The sequence below is a fragment of the Orbicella franksi genome, chromosome 4 (genome assembly GCF_964199315.1).
Source record: "Orbicella franksi chromosome 4, jaOrbFran1.1, whole genome shotgun sequence".
Classification (NCBI taxonomy): Eukaryota; Metazoa; Cnidaria; class Anthozoa; order Scleractinia; family Merulinidae; genus Orbicella; species Orbicella franksi.
This window is the reverse complement of record NC_138148.1, coordinates 26,286,241-26,306,424: the sequence shown is the minus strand read 5'-3', so window position 1 is coordinate 26,306,424 and position 20,184 is coordinate 26,286,241. Positions and strand designations below refer to the sequence as shown.

At 39.0% G+C, this 20,184-nt stretch overlaps 2 protein-coding genes and 1 pseudogene across 2 annotated transcripts; 1 reads left to right on the top strand and 2 right to left on the bottom strand.

The window, feature by feature from the left end:
- Positions 1–303: 303 nt before the first annotated feature.
- LOC145485253 (uncharacterized) lies at positions 304–11,695 on the top strand. Its single transcript, XM_081463955.1, has 9 exons — positions 304–536; positions 1,185–1,319; positions 1,558–1,648; positions 2,572–2,894; positions 3,906–3,988; positions 8,702–8,782; positions 9,854–9,931; positions 10,278–10,343; positions 11,335–11,695. Exons 1-9 carry the CDS (start codon positions 320–322, stop codon positions 11,542–11,544), a joined length of 1,284 nt encoding a protein of 427 aa, XP_081320081.1. The 5' UTR covers positions 304–319; the 3' UTR covers positions 11,545–11,695.
- Positions 5,121–7,528, bottom strand: LOC145485204 (uncharacterized; annotated as a pseudogene).
- A 62-nt stretch (positions 11,696–11,757) lies between the features above and the next one.
- On the bottom strand, positions 11,758–20,184 carry LOC145485155 (splicing regulator SDE2-like). Its single transcript, XM_081463849.1, has 6 exons — positions 20,056–20,184; positions 16,722–16,957; positions 15,957–16,126; positions 15,755–15,878; positions 14,672–15,137; positions 11,758–14,290 (listed from the first exon to the last, which is right to left on the bottom strand). The coding sequence occupies exons 1-6, from the start codon at positions 20,164–20,166 to the stop codon at positions 14,069–14,071; spliced, it is 1,329 nt and encodes a 442-aa protein (XP_081319975.1). The 5' UTR covers positions 20,167–20,184; the 3' UTR covers positions 11,758–14,068.

Sequence of the window (20,184 nt, the reverse complement as noted above, 5' to 3'; positions counted from 1 at the left end):
TGTTTAACATTTGGCCGTGCAATTCTCAAAATGTCAGGTTTTACTGTTGGAGGATACATTGTGTTCTTATAAAATGTAAACATTTCTCTTACTCCCTCCCCAACAAAAGATTATTCTTGTTTGAACCCCCTAACCTCCAGAAATTCCAGGTTAGCTTCATACTTTCTCTTAAAAGTTTTGGCTTTTGAGACCCTGGTGCCCTCTAACTGGTGTTTTACAGCAATCTGAAATAATAGCCAATATCTTCCTTTTATCTCCAGGTGATAAAATATATAATACACAGCTTAAAAACTTTTGCACACCACACAAGCTACTCACAATGAGCTTCAAGACTTATAAAGCAGTTACATATAAAGCTTCAGAAAGTAAAGATGGTACACTGTTTGGAACAACAAGAAAGAATGCCATTACAACTTACTCAAAGAATCGTCCAGTACAGATTGCTAAGAAGCACCACTTCCTTACACCAGATACACCTGAAGAGTGGATGCCATCTTCCAAAGAAACAAGCTCAAAGCAAGGTACAGACAAGAAAGGTACAGTCCAGTGAGTCACCAATTTAAAAGCCATGTCTGAACAAAAATCTTGAGCAGGCTTAGCAGTTCTCTCCTTTTAACAGCGCGGGAGGTAAGCAAAACCAGGGGCAATAGGCCACATTCGATGCATTAATGTTCTAACATGGCTCCATGGCTTTCAGGTCAAAATTGTAAATTCTTTTGTCTCTCAGTTCCCAAAAGAGACTTGGATACAAAGAAAACTACGCCAAATATAGAAGTTTGTCCTGAAAGCCTCAGAGCCATGTTAGAATATTGATATATCAAATGTGGCCTATTGAGATGTACGCCACTTCACAGGCTAAAGAATCCCCACACTAAACAATATCCCAGGGCTGGATTCTTCAAAGCCTGCTTAAGCTAACCCAGGATTAGTAAGCACTTTGATTTCAGTTTTGAAACTTTTGGGTCAGGCTTTCTGTTTACATTGTTTGTCCTTCAGTGTTGAATATTTGGAACAATCTCAAACTACACAAAATGTAAGCAGTGAAAACCATTTTTACACAGGAAACATTAACACTAATTTGTTTAACTTTTAATCCTGGGTTAGCATTAACCGGCTTTCAAACAACCCAGCCCATGTATTGCTGTCTATACCTTTGTTTATACTCATATATGTGGAATTAGCAGGTCCCACAACCTGGATGACCCCTTCTGGGGTGCCACGTGGCACTACTCTTGCTCTCAGGAACATCAGTAATATACCTCTGGAGAAAACTCTGCGCAGAACACCATGTGCACCCAACCATCAGTCAAGGCATTCACGTAAGAGTTGACGTCATATACTTTTATTCTTTGCTGTGGGGCATGGTGATTAACTTTTACAACCTTGCTCACCATGAGTCTCCCATAGACTAGTAGTAGTGTCCACCCAGTGTCTGGAAGGTCATGAGTTTGACTTCGATTTGGGGCTTGCAAAATTGTTTTTCAAGTACTTCCTCATGTATTTCACACAAATTGATAAGGTTTTTAATGTATATCCCACTGTGTATTTTTATTTCAGGCAGGAGGTTAACTCCAAGCAGCTCTCAACTTATGAAAGTAGGCTCCAGTGACAGTAAAGAATGCAAACTATACCGAGCAGAATTGGAGAGGTATTTAACTCAATATTATAGTGTTTACGATCGCGCGAATACTGAGGAAGTAATCTGCATGTGCTCAAAGGAAAACGGCAGTGTTTTTCGATATTTTACTAAGTCAACATGAGCACAAAAAGCAAAACTGACAGTGAATTTTCTCACGTTTCCTTCGGTGAAATTCTGTAAAATTTGGCAGATTGGTAGCAAATATTTTACTTTAGTCAGAGCTCATTTTTCAGGGAAATCTATAAGACCAGATTTTTTGCAGCAGTAAAAGACACAAATTTGAAAATATCGAAAAAAACTGCCTTTACAAACCCTACTTTTTTCGTGTTTAAAATTCGTATCCCGCTGGAAGCGATGTGATGTAAAATTTGGAACATTTCACCGAAGGAAATTCATGAAAATCACAAATAAAGCCATAAAAAGAGTAAAAAACATTTTTGTTTGGGCATTTATAATTTAAGACTAAATCCCAAAATTTTAACAGAGATGATAGCAAAACACTATGTAATCATTGCTTATTACATGTAATAAGTTTGAGACGACTAGGCGTGAAAGCAAATGCAAAAACAGCATTCAAAACATAACACTTGCGTACGCAATGCCATAAATGATTACCCTATGGAGCCACCTTAATGTTTAGGTGTTTGTTGTTACAGTGTTTTAGTGTTTTGTTCGTTTCCCTCTGAAGCCTAATAATAGAGCACTAGATTTCAGTACGAGTAGCACTTTTCAAATCTAGTTTGAAGCCTCCCCATTATCATGTTACACACCCAACTCATCCCATGAGCTATATGTACCCTCCCTACCTAAAACCAACATGAAGAGAGAGGCCTTAGGAAACGTCACTGGTTTGAAATTCGAAAATCATACTTGTAATTGAAGTCCAATCTAAAGGTCCCCAATTAGTGACATGTACATAATTTCTCTTTCAGGAGTAACAGTTCCAAGAAAAAAACATTAGCAAAGAAATCAAAGGTTCTAGTTTCTACAACTACATATTCTTCCAAGTCAATGTCATGTTGCTCAGTATGTGGTGGCAATGCATGCAGTAGTGATCATGCACTTTCTACCATCAAATCCATGTCATTATGCTGCTCTTTAACTGGTGAAGACATTTTAGATGACTTGAGTCTGGATGATTTGGGTAAGAATGACAAGTCACAAGTTTCTGAGCCTCACAATTCAACCCTTATTGAGGAGGACTGCCATTTGGAGCTTAAAGACATAATTCCTCAAGATCTCTCGGCCATAATGGGTAGGCATTTATTGAAAGGGAAAGTATATTTAAGGTACTGTAGTAGTATGAAGCAATCTGGGGTACTGCTTTTCCTTCTGGATCAGGCATGGTAGTTGGTTGTAAGTTAACCTTCTCCCTGACTGATGTCAGGTTTCTCTTGTAATTCTATCACTTCTGCCCCTAGCCTGTAAATCTAGGAGCCTGTTGTTTGTTTTGACATGTTTGTACACATCTTCAGGGTGCAAAGAAAACCAATATTTGGGCTTGCCCTTCAGACAAACTGTAGTTATGTTATACTAGCTTGAAGGTCATTCTCCTTACCCCCCAAAAATTATGTCAGTCTCTTACAGTACTTCCATAATTTACATTTCTTCACACATTTTCCCAAGAAACATCACTTACTCATCGGGCTAGGGATTAACAGACATCACTAGTGCAATCTGCAAAATCCACTAGGTGTGGCTATCAGACACAACTTTCTTTGCAAATCATAATTATCCAGATTACACAACAGTCAACTGTAACAATCACTGAAGGTGCAACTCCCTGCACACACAGCAAGGGATTGTAGCTCCATGTAATATGTAAGTGATTTTTTACAACATTATCAAACATGTCAACACCAACAATCCCAGATCGTCTCAGTCTAATGATGCCGAATCCGGATGTTCTGAAAATCTTTCAAATCTTTATTTCGACCTAATTTCTTAAGTTTCCCAGAGATTGTCGGGGCACTTTGTGAAGGTAGCAGCTAATTACCTGAGAACAAGTCTGAGATTTTTTGTTGAAACATTTTTGTTAAAAAATGTCTTGTGAACATGGCATGAAAGTCATACAAAAGCTTTTAACTGGACAACAACCACTTCAGGCAGTCATAGTTACTACAATGGCAAGACAAGATTTATAATAATAATAATAATAATAATAATAATAATAATAATAATAATAATAATAATAATAGTATGCATGTAGTGTCATGACTCATATTTGAATTGTAATGAGCACAACTTGGACATCTTATTTCTTTAGAAGAGCCAGAGCATGATGAACATACTGAACTTCCCAAGAACAGCAAAATGGACACAGAAATGTACAAGTTGCACGACGGAGAGGTACAGAGAAGTATACAATTGTTATAAAACTGTGTCTCTGAGAAGGCTCATAGGTATAGGTCTGCATTCAAGCAAAGTGGCCCATCATGCTCGCAGTTATCTCCTGTTTCAGTAGCATGAAGTGACTAGGAGTATTTCTATGCTTGTCCATCACAAGGTTACCCACAGCATTAAATTTGCAGACACCCATTTATACCCCTAGGTGGGAGAGGTACTGTGAGATTGAAGTGTCTTGTCCAAGAACACAGCGCATTGGCCCTGGCTAGGGCTCAAACTAGAACCACTCAATCCAGAGACAAGTGCACTACCACCCCTCTATAAGAAGGCTCACATTTCCAGCTTAATTTTCTGGTGTACTTAATTTTCTGGTGCATTGTCCTTCCTAGTTACATTTTTGCACAAATTTTCAATTGCTCGTTTCAAATTTATGCTACTCTCCTTTTTTTATCACTCTCAGTCCTTCTCTAGATAAACTGCCAGTACCTGCAGTCACTTTGTCACTCATAAATTTGATTTCAGACTTTCAGACACATATGAAATAATCTTGCTATCTTGGAGAGTTTCCTACTCTCTCGTAGGTAATTGTGCAATTGTGGTATAATTAGAAAATAATTTTATGTTGTCGAGGAAAAGGCTGTTGTTATTCATTGTGGTAGATGCAATAATAAAGTGTATTATCGTTTGTCTCACGATGTAGTCACTTGAGATGTAGATCGCAACGTTTCGACTGCTTACTGCTAGTCTTTTTCAGGCGATAAGGTCGACTGATTGCCTGGTATCATTTATATCACAGAGGTCGGCTGTGAGTGGTGCATTTCGATCCTCCTTTTGTTCCATTGTTCCGGCGAGTAGCTGTTCCCTCAGTGGTCTGCTGTTGTTGTGTATTTTGATTGTGGGCATCCATGCTTCAGGAATTTCAATTCCACTATCCCTGTTCAGTGCTGGAAATAATTTTTCTTCTTTAACAGGACATGTGTCCTTTCAAATCTTCATTTTGGTCGGACATCTTATCAATTTGACCAGACATTAATTTGCATAATTGATTAGCATAATTAATTAGCATTAGAAAATTTATTAGCATACTGTAAAGATTTTCAATACAAATAATTCAAAACTGCATTTAAATTTGATTTATCTATCATTTATGATTAACTAGTCGACTTAATCTACTAGACGACTGCACCGATCTCTCCTGGTTATCTCCTGGTTATGTGTTCATCAAGCAAACCTAGTTTTCTACTGAAGACCATCACTAGGAGTGTGCAATTACCCCAATTATTCCTGTCCTGGTGTTTTTACAGACCCATCTATTTTTAGTTTGAATTTACCGCAAATTCAGATCCCCGCAGGAACCTCAGTGACTAATCACAAGCACAGACTTTATAATTTCACTGGAAGATTAGGTCGACATGTCCACCTAAGGCTGCCATTTTTTCCTTACCGATGCACATTCATGTGGACCGGAAAAGACCTTTTTCGTGGGAAAAGAAGCCTAAAAATAGAATGGTCTGTAAAAATAACGTGACATAAGCTTACTATGGGAGTTGCAGGCTCCTGACCAAAGTTGACTCTAGGGTACATACATGAAGTGCTAACAGCATATTGCAATACATGTAATGTATAATAGGGTGATTTCTGAAGAGTACTTTATTTGGCAAATACAGGAAAGATGAACGCTTCTGCTTTATGATATGGCAGGAGTCCATAATGGGCTCCAGGATATGGCTCAAACTGTCAGAGTCAAGGGCCCAAAATTAAAAAAATTCTTGAGTGGCCATTTGGCAACTGTGATAAAAATCAAGTAGGAATTTTATTCAGAAAAGAAATCAATGCATAAAATCTGTTAAGAAAAAATTTCCAAGACTTTTATGGCCACTAATTTTGTGTACGTAGCTAATGTAATGTCTGTGAAGGATTCGTGAAGTACAAGAGACACAATCGGTAGGCATACCTGACATACTCAATGCTCAAGGGTTTGCCATGTATTATAGGGCGATTTCAAACACGATTGGCCATTTGCAAGTTTTCCGATATGAGGGAATTCTTTACAGCAAAGCAAAAGGATAGATTGCTTTCTTTTCTTATGTTGAATGTTATAGAAGCAAAGATCTTTAACTATGTATTTCTGGAAGGACATAATGTCTGAGAAAATAACCGTTATTGATCGTCAACACAGAGAAACAAAGTCGCCATTATGGTAGCCTGTGAGCGCAGACGTATTTTCGGCTGTTGACTAAACTAGCATATTTGGTCGCCAAAGGTGAAATTTTAGTCGCATTGGCGACCGTACCGGTCACAATTTCGAGCCTTTTAACAATGTATCTAACTAAATTTTATGGATGGACAACAACTTGGTGTTGGTGAAATGTTCAGACATCATGTCCGACCATAACATGAAATTAGCTGGACATATTCAAAATTTGGTCAGACAATATCCGATGACCGACTGTTATTTCCAGCCCTGCCTGATGATGTTATTAGGGTGAAGTCTTATGTGAATAGCTTCCTTGACCCTATGTGTGTACCAGTGAGGATCTCGATCAATAAACTTGACCTCATTTCAGATAGGATAGTGGCCGGTCTCGTGGGTGTGTTCAGAAACGGCAGAGGTCTGAGCACGGGTGAGTCATATATCCCTGTCGTGTTCTTTGACCCTCTCCTGCATAGATCTCCCTGTTTCCCCAATGTAGACTGCCGCACTTACAGGGAATCCTGTAGACAACACCATCTTGTTTAGCTGGGATGACGGTGTCCTTTGGTCGCACTAAGTGTGACCAAAGTGTCGTGTCGGACTTAAAGAGGGTGCGAATGCCTTGTTGTTCTAGGCAGTGACGGAGAGACTTTGAAACTCCTTGGACATAAGGTAAAATAGCGGTGGATTTAAATTCCGTGACGGGCTCTCTTCTTGGGGTTGTCTGTGCCTTTGTGATCTGTACAAAAGAGGAGGGATATCCGTTAGAAACAAGTACAGATGACAAATGTTTCTTCTCTCCAGCGATTACTAATGGTTTGGTCACGAGACATTTAGCCTGGTCGTACAGACACTTCACAATACCGCGCTTTACTGACTGAGGGTGGTGTGAATCATGCGCTAGGTACTGATCAGTATGTGTTGGTTTCAGGTAGACACTGGTGGTAAGGCGGACATCAGGTTCTCTATAAACTGACCTGTCAAGAAAGGCAATCTTGCTGTTATTCATGATCTCCGTGGTGAAATGGATTGATGGTTGTTGACTGTTTAGGTGTTGCAGGAAGATGTCAACTCTATCCTGATCCAGGATGGTGAAAGTATCATCTACGTAGCGTTTCCAGATCTTAGGCTTGCAAGGTGCGGACTCTATTGCTTGTTCTTCAAATATCTCCCTGCAGAGATTAGCAATAACCGCAGATACAGGGCTCCCCATGGCTGTGCTGTCTCGTTGTTTGTAAATTGATCTGTTGTACTGGAAGTACATAGATCTTAATACGAAATCTAAGAGGTCCGCAATTTGAACTGGTGTAAGTGTTGTGCGGTCAGCCAGGCCTGCGTCGTTCTCCATTTTTTGTAGCGCAGCTTGTATGGCACCCTCGATCGGTACGTTGGTAAACAGTGACTATGTCGAAAGATCTTGTGGTCCTGGATCTCTTCACTGGCAATGGTGGAGGTGAAGTCAGTTGAGTTTTTCACTGTGAAGTTCGAGTTACCTGCAAGAGGAGATAATACGTTAGCTAAGAAAGCAGACAGGTCATATGCTAAGGAGCTGACACACTACACAATTGACCTAAGCGGTGTGTCGGCCTTGTGGATCTTCCGCAAACAATAGATCCTAGGTGGTTGTTTGTGTCGGGGTCTGATCTTATTATAAACCGCCCCTGATATGTGTCCATTCCGTTTCAGGATTAGCAGCTTCTCAGATAGCTTCCAGGTCAAACGGTCTGTTGGATTGTTGTTGAGCAGCTGGTACGGTCCGGAATCAATTAGCGCTGACATTTTTGCATGGTATGTGTCAGCGTCCAGGATTACGCTGGCATGACCTTTATCAGCCGGAAGGACCATGATGGAGTTGTCCTCTTTTAGGCTTTTAAGAGCCTCCTGCTGTTCCTTCGTGATGCTGGGTGTGGGTAGTTGTGCCTGTTGAAGGATGGTGTTGACAGATCTCCTGACTGTGTCTGCTCGCTCCGCATCCAGTGGCCTGACTGCTGACTCAATCTTGGCGATGATCTTGGTGGCTGGGACGCTTGTAGGAGTCACGGCGAAATTCAGACCTTTCCTCAATAAGGACTCAGACCTCCGCCGTTTCTGAACACACCCACGAGACCGTCCACTATCCTATCTGGAATGAGGTCAAGTTTATTGATCGAGATCCTCACTGGTACACACATAGGGTCAAGGAAGCTATTCACAGAAGACTACACCCTAATAACATCAACAGGGATAGTGGAATTGAAATTCCTGAAGCATGGATGCCCATGATCAAAATACACAACAACAGGAGAACAGTGCAACAGCGGACCGCTGAGGGAACAGCTACTCACTGGAACAATGAAACGATAGGAGGATCGAAATGCACCAATCATAGCCGACCTTTGGGATATAAATGATACCATGCAATCAGTCGACCTTATCGCCTGAAGAAGACTAGCAGTAAGCAGTCGAAACGTTGCAATCTACATCTCAAGTGACTACATCATGAGACAAACAATAATACACTTTATTAATTGTATGTTTTTCAGGAGGCATCCCACAAAACATGTGGTCCCAGGTGCAGTACCCCTACCGATCCAGAAAAAATTCAACTCTTGGATTCTGCAACAGTAAGTAACCAGTGCAATAGGTTCCAACCTCTGTAAGTTACAATATCTGGCAATTTCAAATTTTCTCCATAATATAGTCCAGTTTTAGCATTCTCTTCAACTTTACTTCCCTGATATCACCCAATAAGAATCTCTAGCTCATAATTTATTATTGTTTATGTAATAGGTCAAATTATTCTTGCATTTCGATTGCTTCTTACTTTAAATGGTCTATGATTGGAGGACAGACACATAGATGACATCATAAATTCTTTGTTATACAAAACAAGTAGTAAAAACAGCAAAGTAACAGCGATTTTCAAAAAGGAAGCAACATTTTGCATTTTACAAAACATGTCTTGACATTCCTATGTCATCTTCAGTTTCAAATGTTCGTCGCTTGTACATTTGAATGTTCACTGTATACAAAATTATGTTGTAGAATTACGCCATAAATTTTACGTGAGCAATTTGAACATTGGAATACACTGGAAACAAAGAATAGCAACTGCAGTTGGAACAGAATCAAAAACACTAAATATATAAAAGTATATATACCAGTAGATTCCATGTTGCTGTGCATCTGTTCAATAATAGATCACAGAAGACATCAAAATGTGGTAAGAACATCAGGGACACATTCTGCTATCGCCTCATGTGCCACTTTTTTGTTCTTACTGCATTTTGTTGTTATCTGTGATCAATTACTGAACAGATGCATGGCAGCATGGAATCTATTTGTTAAATAGAAATTATTTTTAACCAATCAGCATGCATATTTTCTTTGGGCTATTTTCTGAAAAGCTGTACAGTGCACAACAAGCAAGCCAAAGCACAATGCATCCTGGTGTATAGTAGATGTATGACGGACAAGACTGATCTGTTTACATTATTTTGTTCGTCTTGCTTTGTGGTTGTTTGCATTTGCTATGTATGCAAAGTGATGTAAAATGAATTTCTTGGTCATGGGTTGAAAGGATAGATAAGATGTCAACCACTCTCTAAAGGTTGGCACATAGGTGGAAACATACCAACCTTAACAACCTTGTGTCTTGTTGTTATATAACATTGTGATGTTTGTTTTATCAACAGCTCAATGTCTCTCCAATAACAGCCAATAAGAAACTTTGTGTTATTCCTACTACGAAAAACTCCACAGACCTAAAAAGGGTTAGTATTATAATGGCATTGGAATGTTATAACTCTTATTACAAAGGTCTGGAGCTTGGTATCCTGTAGTGGTTTGCAACTGACCTTGTTTTCTTGGGCAAAGTGGATAGAGCAAAACTGTGGAAATGCTGGGGCGGTAACCTGCAGTGGACTAGCATCCCATCCAGGGGCTAGTAATTAATGTTACTGCTAGCTGTGTTGTGCTACCAGTTTCAGAGTTAAGCACCTTACCTTAAAGTTACTAGGTTGGTGTATTCACTAATGCCCATTTGAGAGTGTTTTCATTCTGTTGAAAGTGTGCAGCCACTTGACACTCTAACCTCATGTTTCTCTGTTGTTATTGTAGAGTGTTTGCCAAGGATTGGGTTCAAATGAAACACCTGACATAACTCCTGATACCATCCCTAAGAAAGTATGTATATCGGTTTTCTTACTTTTTAATATTCTCTGTTGTAGTAAAATAGTGACCAGTCATTTTTTTTAGTTCACTCTTATGTAGATAACATTAGGTAAAACTGAATAAGGGTACATGCTAGGGTGCATTTAGATAGACATTTGTTGCTACAGCTCGTAGTTACACTCCCTGTATATTAAGTTTTTGCTCTTTATGTACCAGTGTTGTTTTTATTCTTGGTTTTTGTCTATAGTGGGTAACAAGAATCCTGTGAACTCAATTCATCCTATGCAAGAGCCTGAAAAAAGATCAGAAATAGTGACATAGTTAAACAGAGATGGATGTATGATATCTTGGATTAGTTACTGAAGCAAAAATTGAAATCTAATCACATGATGCAGGTCTCTGTAGCATGAAATTTTCAGCCAACTCAAAAGTGTCTCAATTAAGGGAAGAATCGGAACACCAAAATAGACATCTGTTTACTTGCTCAACTGCTTGGTAAGTGCACTGAATGGAGAACAATGGCCAACCCCCTCTATGAGAACAATGGCTGCCAATTCCCTCCATGAGATGCACCTGCAGGGAATCATGGTAGCTGTATTCATCAAAACAAATATCCAGTCCAAGATAATGAATACAACTACCATGATTCCCTGCAGGCACATCTCTTATAAGCAACTGGACATTCAGCAAGTGATTGGGCAAGGAATTTTCAGAACACAATAACAAGGACGATTTCAAATTTCAATTAATTGGACACCTTCAAAGACACCTTCACCTTTCCAAAGTTAATCTTGTTTGTTTGTCTGTCATCCCTAACAAAAAAATACCCTGGAGACATATCTGTTTGTAATGAAGCTATGGTTTTGTCATTGAGATCCATAGAAGTAATTTCTTCATCAACATTAAGTTTCAAAGCGAGTGTTTAGCAAAACTTCATAAAATATAGACTAAACTCAGCTCTGACACAGTCCCTTTAATAGTGCTTTCTCTTTTTCTGTTAAAGGATTTCACTACTGGAACAGCTGAACCCAAACAAAAGAGGAAGTTGGCATACTCTGTGGATATCGTTAAAGGACCAGACTGCATTCTGCTGGATATAATAAATAACAAAAAGCAACCAGCTAAACTTCTTTTTAAACACGATAAAAATTCTTGGTGTCACAGTAAGCCTTGGTCAAGTTTACCAGTTGATATACTTATTCATCTTTCATGATTTAATTTTAACTCTTCAGCTTGTGGATTTTTTCATAAGCATGAATTCAAAGGACAAAATAACTTGAAAGAATTATTCAAAATGAGCAGAAAATTACTTGTTGTTTGCAAAATATTTATAATATATTGAAATAAAACTGAATATCGTTTCAGGGTTGCTTGAGCTATTGTAGCCACCTCTTGATCAGAGCTGGCACTTCTTTTCCAACCAGAATTTTTCAACCTTTGTTTTTCTTGTGAACAACATTTTTTCCCCACCACTGTTGCAGTGCAGGCATTCTTGGGCGGGGAGAGGGAATTGCACCACCACCCTGCCCCGACCCTGCCCCCCACCCCACCTCCCAAAAAATATAAATAAAATTGTACAAGGTCAAATCTTGAAATGATTTTCATCATTATGAGAGAGGACACCACATCCATCACTGGAAACGAAACAAAATAAAATTGTCCATCCCTGAAACACAAGATCAGATGATTGAGATCGTTATAAGAACAACACACCACTGTTTTTTAGTCTGGTCATTGTCTTGGGTTCATTTAAGTTCATAGTGATTTTCCTTCAGTTGATTATTTTCATTTTCTCCTACATGAATCTTAGTTGAGAACCCTTCTTACTGTAAACCACTTACACCACCAAATAGCAAAATAAATAAATTGTTCATCCCTGAGATCTAAGGCCAAATAATTGTAATCATTATGAGCTCAAGAAAAGTTTACATAATTTACATTTTTATTACTTAATGCACCAAAACAGCAGACTACATTGCAGTCCTTTTCTTTGACACCAAGAAAAAGCAAAGTTTTAAATCAACCAAAATAACACCCAAAAAAATGAGTTATTTACAGTTTACTTAAATAAACTGGATTAAACTGGATTTCTTGAGAAAATTGGTAGCTGGTCACAGTTAACCACAATTCCTTGAGGAATGTCAGATTTCAATCAAACATTTTGATACCAAAAGACTGCTGTACTCTGTCAGTATACAATTTTCTACATTTTATCTAACAATTTACTTGAAAGTGAAGGAAACAAATATTATCTAAGTTGGGATGAATAATGTTTAAAATGTTTGCAAATTAGATCACTGGCAGGGGTAAGAGAGAATAAGTATGCAACAGAACCATAGTATGAGGCAAACCAAGGCGCTTGCCTTAGTCATTGTTTTTATTTCTGTTGTTTCTTTTTTGAAGGGGAAAGTAGACCACTGCTAAATAACTAAGAAGAGAATTTAACCATGGACCATGCCTCAGCCATATTTTTTTTTTCTGTCCATGGCCCTGTGTAACAAGGACTCTTGAAAATGCCAAATTGAAGCCTCCACTCAACAATGGACCCGTCTGTTAACAGACACTCCAATTCATTGATATCCTTCAAGGTTATCCTTATGAGGTGCTGAACAGTAAAATTTATAGTTATGTTAAGTAACGATTTTCTGTCTAAAGTGTCTAGTAGCAACAAAAAATTCAAGCCAGCATACATTACTTGCAAAAAAAGTATGGACGATTTTTATTTTTGGACAGAAAAAGTGTTTGAAATAAAACCGCCCAGATCTTTGATTGGCAAACATATGAAACAACATGGAGTTGACAAACCAATCATCACGGACAATTTTTCGGTCCTCAATAAAGTGCCAGAATAAACTAGACTGCATTATTTACAAAATGTTTAATATACAAGATCTCAAACCATCATTGAATGTGCAGTCTGACTCAATTTGCATATGAATGAATGCCAGCTGATGACATTCATAATTCAACTCTTTTAACAACTTTGACATTCAATGATTTTTATTCTTGATAATGATGTTAAATACATCGAAATGTCGAATTACATTACTCCTTAGATTTCTCAAAATTTTTAAGCATTAGAAATATTTACAGTACAGTATAAAACTTTTAAGTAGCTCCAAAGCTCTTAGTTTCCTTTATGAAGCGCACTCTAGGTGAGACACTGCTTGATATAGATAATGGCTTTATACCATTTGTGTTATTTTCTTGTCAGTGTGTCTGTTCAACCTTGAGGCTGCAGTAAAACTACCATTTTCACAGATATTGTTTCAGTCTAATTCGTGTTTTGTAAGTGTAAACTTACTTAAGCTATGTTTCAGCAAAGTGTCCAAAATTTTCTGTCCCAAATTTGTCCAAAAATTAAACACCCGAAATGTTAACATCCACATTTTTTTGCAAGTCATGTAGTTTAATTGGTTAGCTTTTCAAAAGACCCAGAAAATAAAACCAGCTGCACTGTCAAATAGAATGAATGCTGCACAGGCACAAAGCAACTACATGCATGTGTATGGTATGTTTTGGGGGCCTATGGATAGCCAGCAGAGATGCTCAAGACCCAAATTGTCGGTTTTTACAAAATATTTAATATGCATAAGAAAATGCCATGCTGTATTCATAATCAGTTTGTTGCCATCAATGTTTATAGGTTGGCAGCATTGCATCGCAGCTACATCCCACATATATGTATAAACATGAGCTTATCATATTCGATGGCTGTCGAGTTTCAACAAAGTCTCTCACTTCTTAACATTAGATTTCTTGCTGCCTGTTGGCTTGGCAAAGAATGTGGGATCCAGTTGATCTAAGGGGACCCCTTTGGTGGCAAACAACCTCTGAGCCCTCTGCTGTAATGTTCCTCCGCACTTTAGCCCTCTTGTGTTTAGCTCAACCTTTAAACGATCCAATCCCAGAGATTCAAGTTCCTCAGCAGAAGTGTAGTTGTCAAGGTGAAACTCAACCTAAAATGAAAATTATCAAAGGTGAGGTATGGCTCATTTTATGAAACGCATGTTTTCAGCACAGCAGCCCATCAGGAGGGTGAGCATTTAGCTTCAGTTTCAGTTCAACTGAGCAGCTAAGAGTATTTCTATTCCCCCTTCAGCCTAATTTTACATTTGTCTAATACCAGTGCTGCACAGCTCAACACAGCATTACACTTAGAACAGTTGTAGGAGGGCAGTGATCTTTTTAAAAACCATCAAACTGCCATAAAATCTCGTACAAAAATTCTGATCAAATTTGCATTCAGTATAATCCCAGCCATATTCTATGATTCACGAGATCATGTGCATGTTCAAATGCATTGTGCCAAATTAATTAAATTATGATCACATTCTAACCTTTTCCAGGCTCTGTTCCTCAGTTACTTGGCTGTCAGCAAGGCTTGTGTTTCCAGTGTCTTCTACTCCTTGCTTAGTTGTTTTTAACGATGTACCATTTTCTTGAGTGTCTTCTGCAGCCCTATCTCTTTGGTGATCACTGTTGTCCACATCTGTTTCCAAGGCCTGCATACTTGTCACTGCCTGCATTTCCGTGTCTGTTTCTAATGTCTGCGTAGCTGTCTTTTCCTGCACCTCTGTTTCTGCATCTGATGTCGGCATGGCTGTTTTGATTGTCTCTGTCTCCATGTCCATATGTCTGTCCTCAGGAGCCTGAGGTGACCTGGGTGGCTCAACTCGAGTGCTGGAAAATGATGCATCGGTTGACGTACTGGTACAACTACTTGGTGCAGCCTTGCTGTCACTTTCTGAAGGAGAAAATTCATCGTCCTCTTCATCACTGTCTGGCAGCTCATCCATTCCTAACCTGAACTCAAAAGGTAAGTTTATTTTATTACGAGAAGGTTCTTTAGTTCTTTGAGGGGTTTTTAGATCACATTGTGTTTATAAACTGAGGATCTACTATCAATTTCAGACAACCAGCTCGCTTTAAGCACTATCAATTTTTGAAGTTTCAAATAACTGCTCATCTAATAGTATTATTGTTACTGACTCGACAATAAAGCTGAAGTTATAATAAACAAAAATTTTCATTCACAATCATGACTTGTTGCAATGTCACCGACTACCAGAAGACATAATGTTCTTCAAAAAAAAGTTCTTCCAGGTGGAAAACAAATTTAAGCCTGTACTAGGTACTAACATTGCTCTGAGTCATGGCAACAGGTAAACATCCTTTTCATTTGGTTCAACTGGTGCCCATGTGGCCAACAAAAATAGCACTACATGATGACAATCATTTTTGAAATCAGAGACTGAAACTAACAGTGCATGAACTCTAATTCTTGATAATGGTCCACTGGGATTGATCATAGGGCAGTTTATCCACATTATTCAGGCTACAGACTGATAGTGGTTAGGTGCCCATTCATTTGTTGCATAATTCTGAACTCCTCCGACGTCTTAAAAATACCAGCAACTTACCACAATCGACTTTTTTTCCCTCCTCTTGAAGTTGAGGGTTCATCAGTATGAACTCTCTTGTTTGCTGTTTTCTCTACTGAAGTTGAGCTTGAAGTTAATGTTGAACTCCCAGCTGCTTTCAGTCCTGTACCAATAACAAATGAGAAAAATTTGAACAGTGAAGGAGCAAAGCCACGCTTAGTAGGTTAGGTTAGTATTTTACCTTGGTGCAGTGCATCCTCTATTCGTTCAGAGTTTTGCTGAATGTGTTGTGTGTAAGATTGATCATCAAATGTGTGCTTGGGCATTGCTCTTCTCCTTGCCAACCTTTCCTGTTTCTGTTTTTCTTTTTCACACTCCCTCTCGGCTTGGTTGGAAACCCACTCAGCAATCCTAAACAAATGGAAGAAAATTTTTTTCTCAAAATATTAATACAAATCCACTTTAGAGCAGTTCTGGCTCGAGTGTTGAAAAGTAATTAGTTTTGCATTACCAGGCTATGTGATTGGCTCAAGACTTTCTTACCCCTTTTTCAGCCAACCAAAACCAATCTTGTGACTTTTTAAATGAATCAAAACAAAAACAAACTCCTGAGAGTGCACGGTATGGACTGGAAATCAACTTCTATAGCCCAATGATGGCTGTATTAACAGCATGTATTTGTAATTTGAGCAAGGGTAGATTTAGGGGTGGGTGGTGGATTAAGTGTCAAGCCACCCCCCTTTTGGAGGAGCAAAATGAAAAGACTGTAAATTTATAGTATAGCACAAATGACAGCAACTGCTCTGGACAGGTACACTGTACCTCATTGTAATTTCTACTTTGTAGCATTACTAGTATTTCTGATGTGACAGCTTTCAAGTAGGTTCCAATTACCAAATTGCAGCATTTTGGGGACATGCTCCAATGATTCTGCAACCTCAAGGTACCAGACAGCCCCCTTGAAAAATCCTGGATCCAGCCCTGTCTAGCTATGACAGATCCTTACTTTTTCTCATCATTGATGTCCCTCATTCGCCTTCCACTCAAGTCTCTGCAGGCTTCTCTGTTTGTTGTTTTCTCTATCTGGGCACCAAGCGCTCGCAGCATGGAACCAAATCCTCCCTTTCCACCTTGGAGAAGCAGAGTTGCGTAGCACACATCTCCAGCTTGAAGGTGTAGCTTACTGTCTTCAGTGACCAGGCGGCCATTATGGATGACAGACAGTTCTTCCACAGGGACACCCTACCATTAAATAAAATAACAAGAGCCTTAAAAAATGAACTCACTTTGAATTTGACCCAAGAGAGACATCTTACAAAGGGTTTACTGCAATGCATAATAAATGAGTACTACTTGTAAATCCTTAATTGTATTCATATGACTACCTATACTAATATTGGTCAATACAGGGCCCATTCATCACTGGTTACAAGATATCACCAAATGCAAGTAAAGAATACAGTTTTAAGCCTTATGCACATGTCAGAAGTAGAGATGGAGATACAGAAAGTATTGAAAATGCTCTAATTCTTAGAGAGTCAGGTTTTTATTTTCTTTCTTTCAGCAGGGTAAATATCCAACACAATTTTTGCAAAGAAGCATAAGGAGCATCATCTCTCATTACACATTCAATTTGACATCTTTGAGAAGGCCGTCAGAGATTCAGAGATACTAGGGGTGCTTTCCATGCCATCAGAAATTCCCAGTTTCAATTTCTGGAAATTTCGAAACTGTATCACAGCTGCCCTCTCCAAATGAAAAAAAAGGGAGAGAGCATCTGTGTGTTGCCATTGATAATCGTGTTCCTTGCATAAATTATCCACACATAAAATACATTTCAATATCACAGCAGCTGACGTGACACGCAGAGACAACAAAGGAACTTGCTCTCTGCACATGATCTTTGCACAAGACATTAAACCGCAAACAATCCATCAACTAATCAGGTCATCAGGGGTTTCAGCCAGTTTTGAAGTAGGAGGTTTCTTACAGTTGAGTAAGCAGGCACCCCTATAACCTGGAGGCCCAAGCCTCTAAGGGGATCTGGGGGCATGGTCCCCTGGAAAATTTTCAAAATTAGACTCTCGGAAATGCATTTTCCAGCATTCTGAGGTGGAAATTTATAAGTGTACATCCTCATTTTGAAAACAAAAATTGTGAATAATTTACAGAGCTTTTACCCATACTAGCACAAAAGTGACTTCTTGAAAAAGAATATTGCAACTGTTCACAGCCTTAGAGAATTTACTAAATTGACAAGCACAAAGTGACTTCATGAAAAACAATAATGTAACCGGCTTGTTTGTTAAAGTAATGTTCATAGGACAACATCCGCAGGCTCTTACACAGTGTTTGTTGTTTCCTAGGTAATTTAATTGACCATCTTGTTATATGACTGTTAGTAATGTCCAATAACCATACAATTCAGCAGGTTTGAAAGTTCTCAGAGTTCTCGCAATAGCCAATTTTGATTGTTTGTATTCAAAGGTCGTGGCAGTTCAATGACTCTTTTGACCTGCAAAACGCCCACTCTATTTATATCCGCCAGTGCAAGTTCATTATGTTGAAAAGATAACTTGTAATGTATTAATAACTCACCTTTTGACTTTTTGGGAACTATGACAAAGAAATTATCAAGGATGCCTTGGGCGTGAGATTTTTTATTCTTGTTTATATTCGTCGTCATTTTAAACCGTGTGCTTTCGGTCATGTGAAATGTCACGTGCAAATGTTATGTAACAGCATGAGAGAGGGTCCTGATAACTACTTTGATAACGTACACAATGCGTTTCGCAAAGATAAGCGATGCGCTCAAACTTCGAAATTTATTACTTTGCTTGAGAAATCCTTCAGTAATCCAGACACAAAAATATCAGTTTTCATGGAAAAAGAACTGTAATTCGGAGAAAAAATTCCTGGTTAGACTCGGCTAGCAAAGCAGAAGAGCAGTGAAAAGAAGTTTCAGTTAGTCTGGCTTTTGATTTTGTATTTCAGTCTACTTGAGACCTCATTTGAGCGAAGGCGGGTACTGTACTCAGAGTAGACGGGTACTGGTACCCGGGTCCCGGCTTCTAATAAAACCCCTGGGTAATATTTCACACAGTCCTGGAAAAGTTGCGTACTTTGAACACCATAATTATTAACAACAGGATCACACATAATAATTATTATGCGTCTTGTCGATTTTTCTTTCAGGGAGGGTAGCTGTGACACAGGCTAAGAAATTTCCAGTGGGGAATAGAACAGCATTAACTGTAATTTCTGGAATAGAGGACAACCTCTCAAGTGGGGGTGGGAGGGAGGCAGGGGGATGGGAGGCAGGAGAAGAAAGGGTGGGAAGCCAGAGTTCTAAGAGGGAGGGAAGAAGGAGGGAAATGCAAAATGCTAATTTTTGTTATTCATTAAGCGTTCAAAATACTTTCAAGAAACAAGAACTCAAAATGTTATTTGACTTAATACATTTGGCGTCTTTTGAGACTTCTGGGGTGGTGATTTATCAAAATTTGCTCTTGGGCTAGCAAACTGAGGCTTAAGGTGAGATTAACGTCACATGTATGCTGTGCCTGATCTTTAGATCAAAATTTTTCATTCATTACTTCTGGTGAAATTGGAGCCCTTTGACAGTGGTTACATCATAGGTCATGAAAGGTTGTCACTTAAACTGTCAAAAGACCCAAGTAAGAGGAGCAAGACTGAAAATGAAGGAAAAAAGGAAAAGAAACACCTAAGGATTGCGCAGCTAAATGACTAGGATGTGTTTTGAGTCTCCTAATTTACAGGGGACAGGAGCAGGATGGGCAGGGCGGTAGTCAGGAGATAAAGGTACGGAAAGCAGGAGAGCAGGGTAGGGGAAGCAGAAGGTTCAGACTCCCCTGTCCCCCTCGTCCTCCCCTCCCTTCCCCCTCCTGGCAAGGCCATATACGCGAATGTTCCAAAATATTTACCAGGAAATTTCCTGTTCCATTTGATTTTTCCTCACGGCACTTTCCCAGGAAATTTCCATACGATTTGCTCCCTTCTCGATGGTTTGGAATTTCTGGGTAAGTAGAAAGCGCCCAAGAATACCTACTCAAAGAGACTCGATCCGGTTTGGTAGAATGATGCAATCTATGATAAATGTTTCTAAGTTTAAATTCTTTTGAACAAAAACTCCTGCTAAGGCCATAAGACCTAATTCACAGAAACTGTTAATTTCTATCGGCAGGCAAGTGAAACACTTGGTTATCTATCAACTTGCGCCTGGTCGATATCGAAGACCGCCAAACGGGCATGATCACATCCCATCTAGGTTTACATTGAAAATGATGTATCTCTGACCCTAAACTATCTTTAAAACCTACCCCACAGCAATCCGATGCGATCTTCTTCAATTGCCTTCCACTTTCAACCAAACAGTCGTCCAAATTTAAGCAATAAAGCCCTCGATGAAAAGAATACAAGAAGGCAGACATTTTGAAAATTTTAAGTAA

Coding starts and splice junctions, on each gene's coding strand:
- LOC145485253 (XM_081463955.1), top strand. CDS start 320: ATGAGCTTCAAGACTTATAAAGCAGTTACATATAAAGCTTCAGAAAGT. Junction 3,989..8,701: donor ACAAGTTGCACGACGGAGAG/GTACAGAGAAGT, acceptor TATGTTTTTCAG/GAGGCATCCCACAAAACATG. Junction 10,344..11,334: donor CTGATACCATCCCTAAGAAA/GTATGTATATCG, acceptor TTTCTGTTAAAG/GATTTCACTACTGGAACAGC.
- LOC145485155 (XM_081463849.1), bottom strand. CDS start 20,166: ATGTCTGCCTTCTTGTATTCTTTTCATCGAGGGCTTTATTGCTTAAAT. Junction 15,138..15,754: donor GGGAAAAAAAGTCGATTGTG/GTAAGTTGCTGG, acceptor TTTTGAGTTCAG/GTTAGGAATGGATGAGCTGC. Junction 14,291..14,671: donor AGGAACAGAGCCTGGAAAAG/GTTAGAATGTGA, acceptor TTTTCATTTTAG/GTTGAGTTTCACCTTGACAA.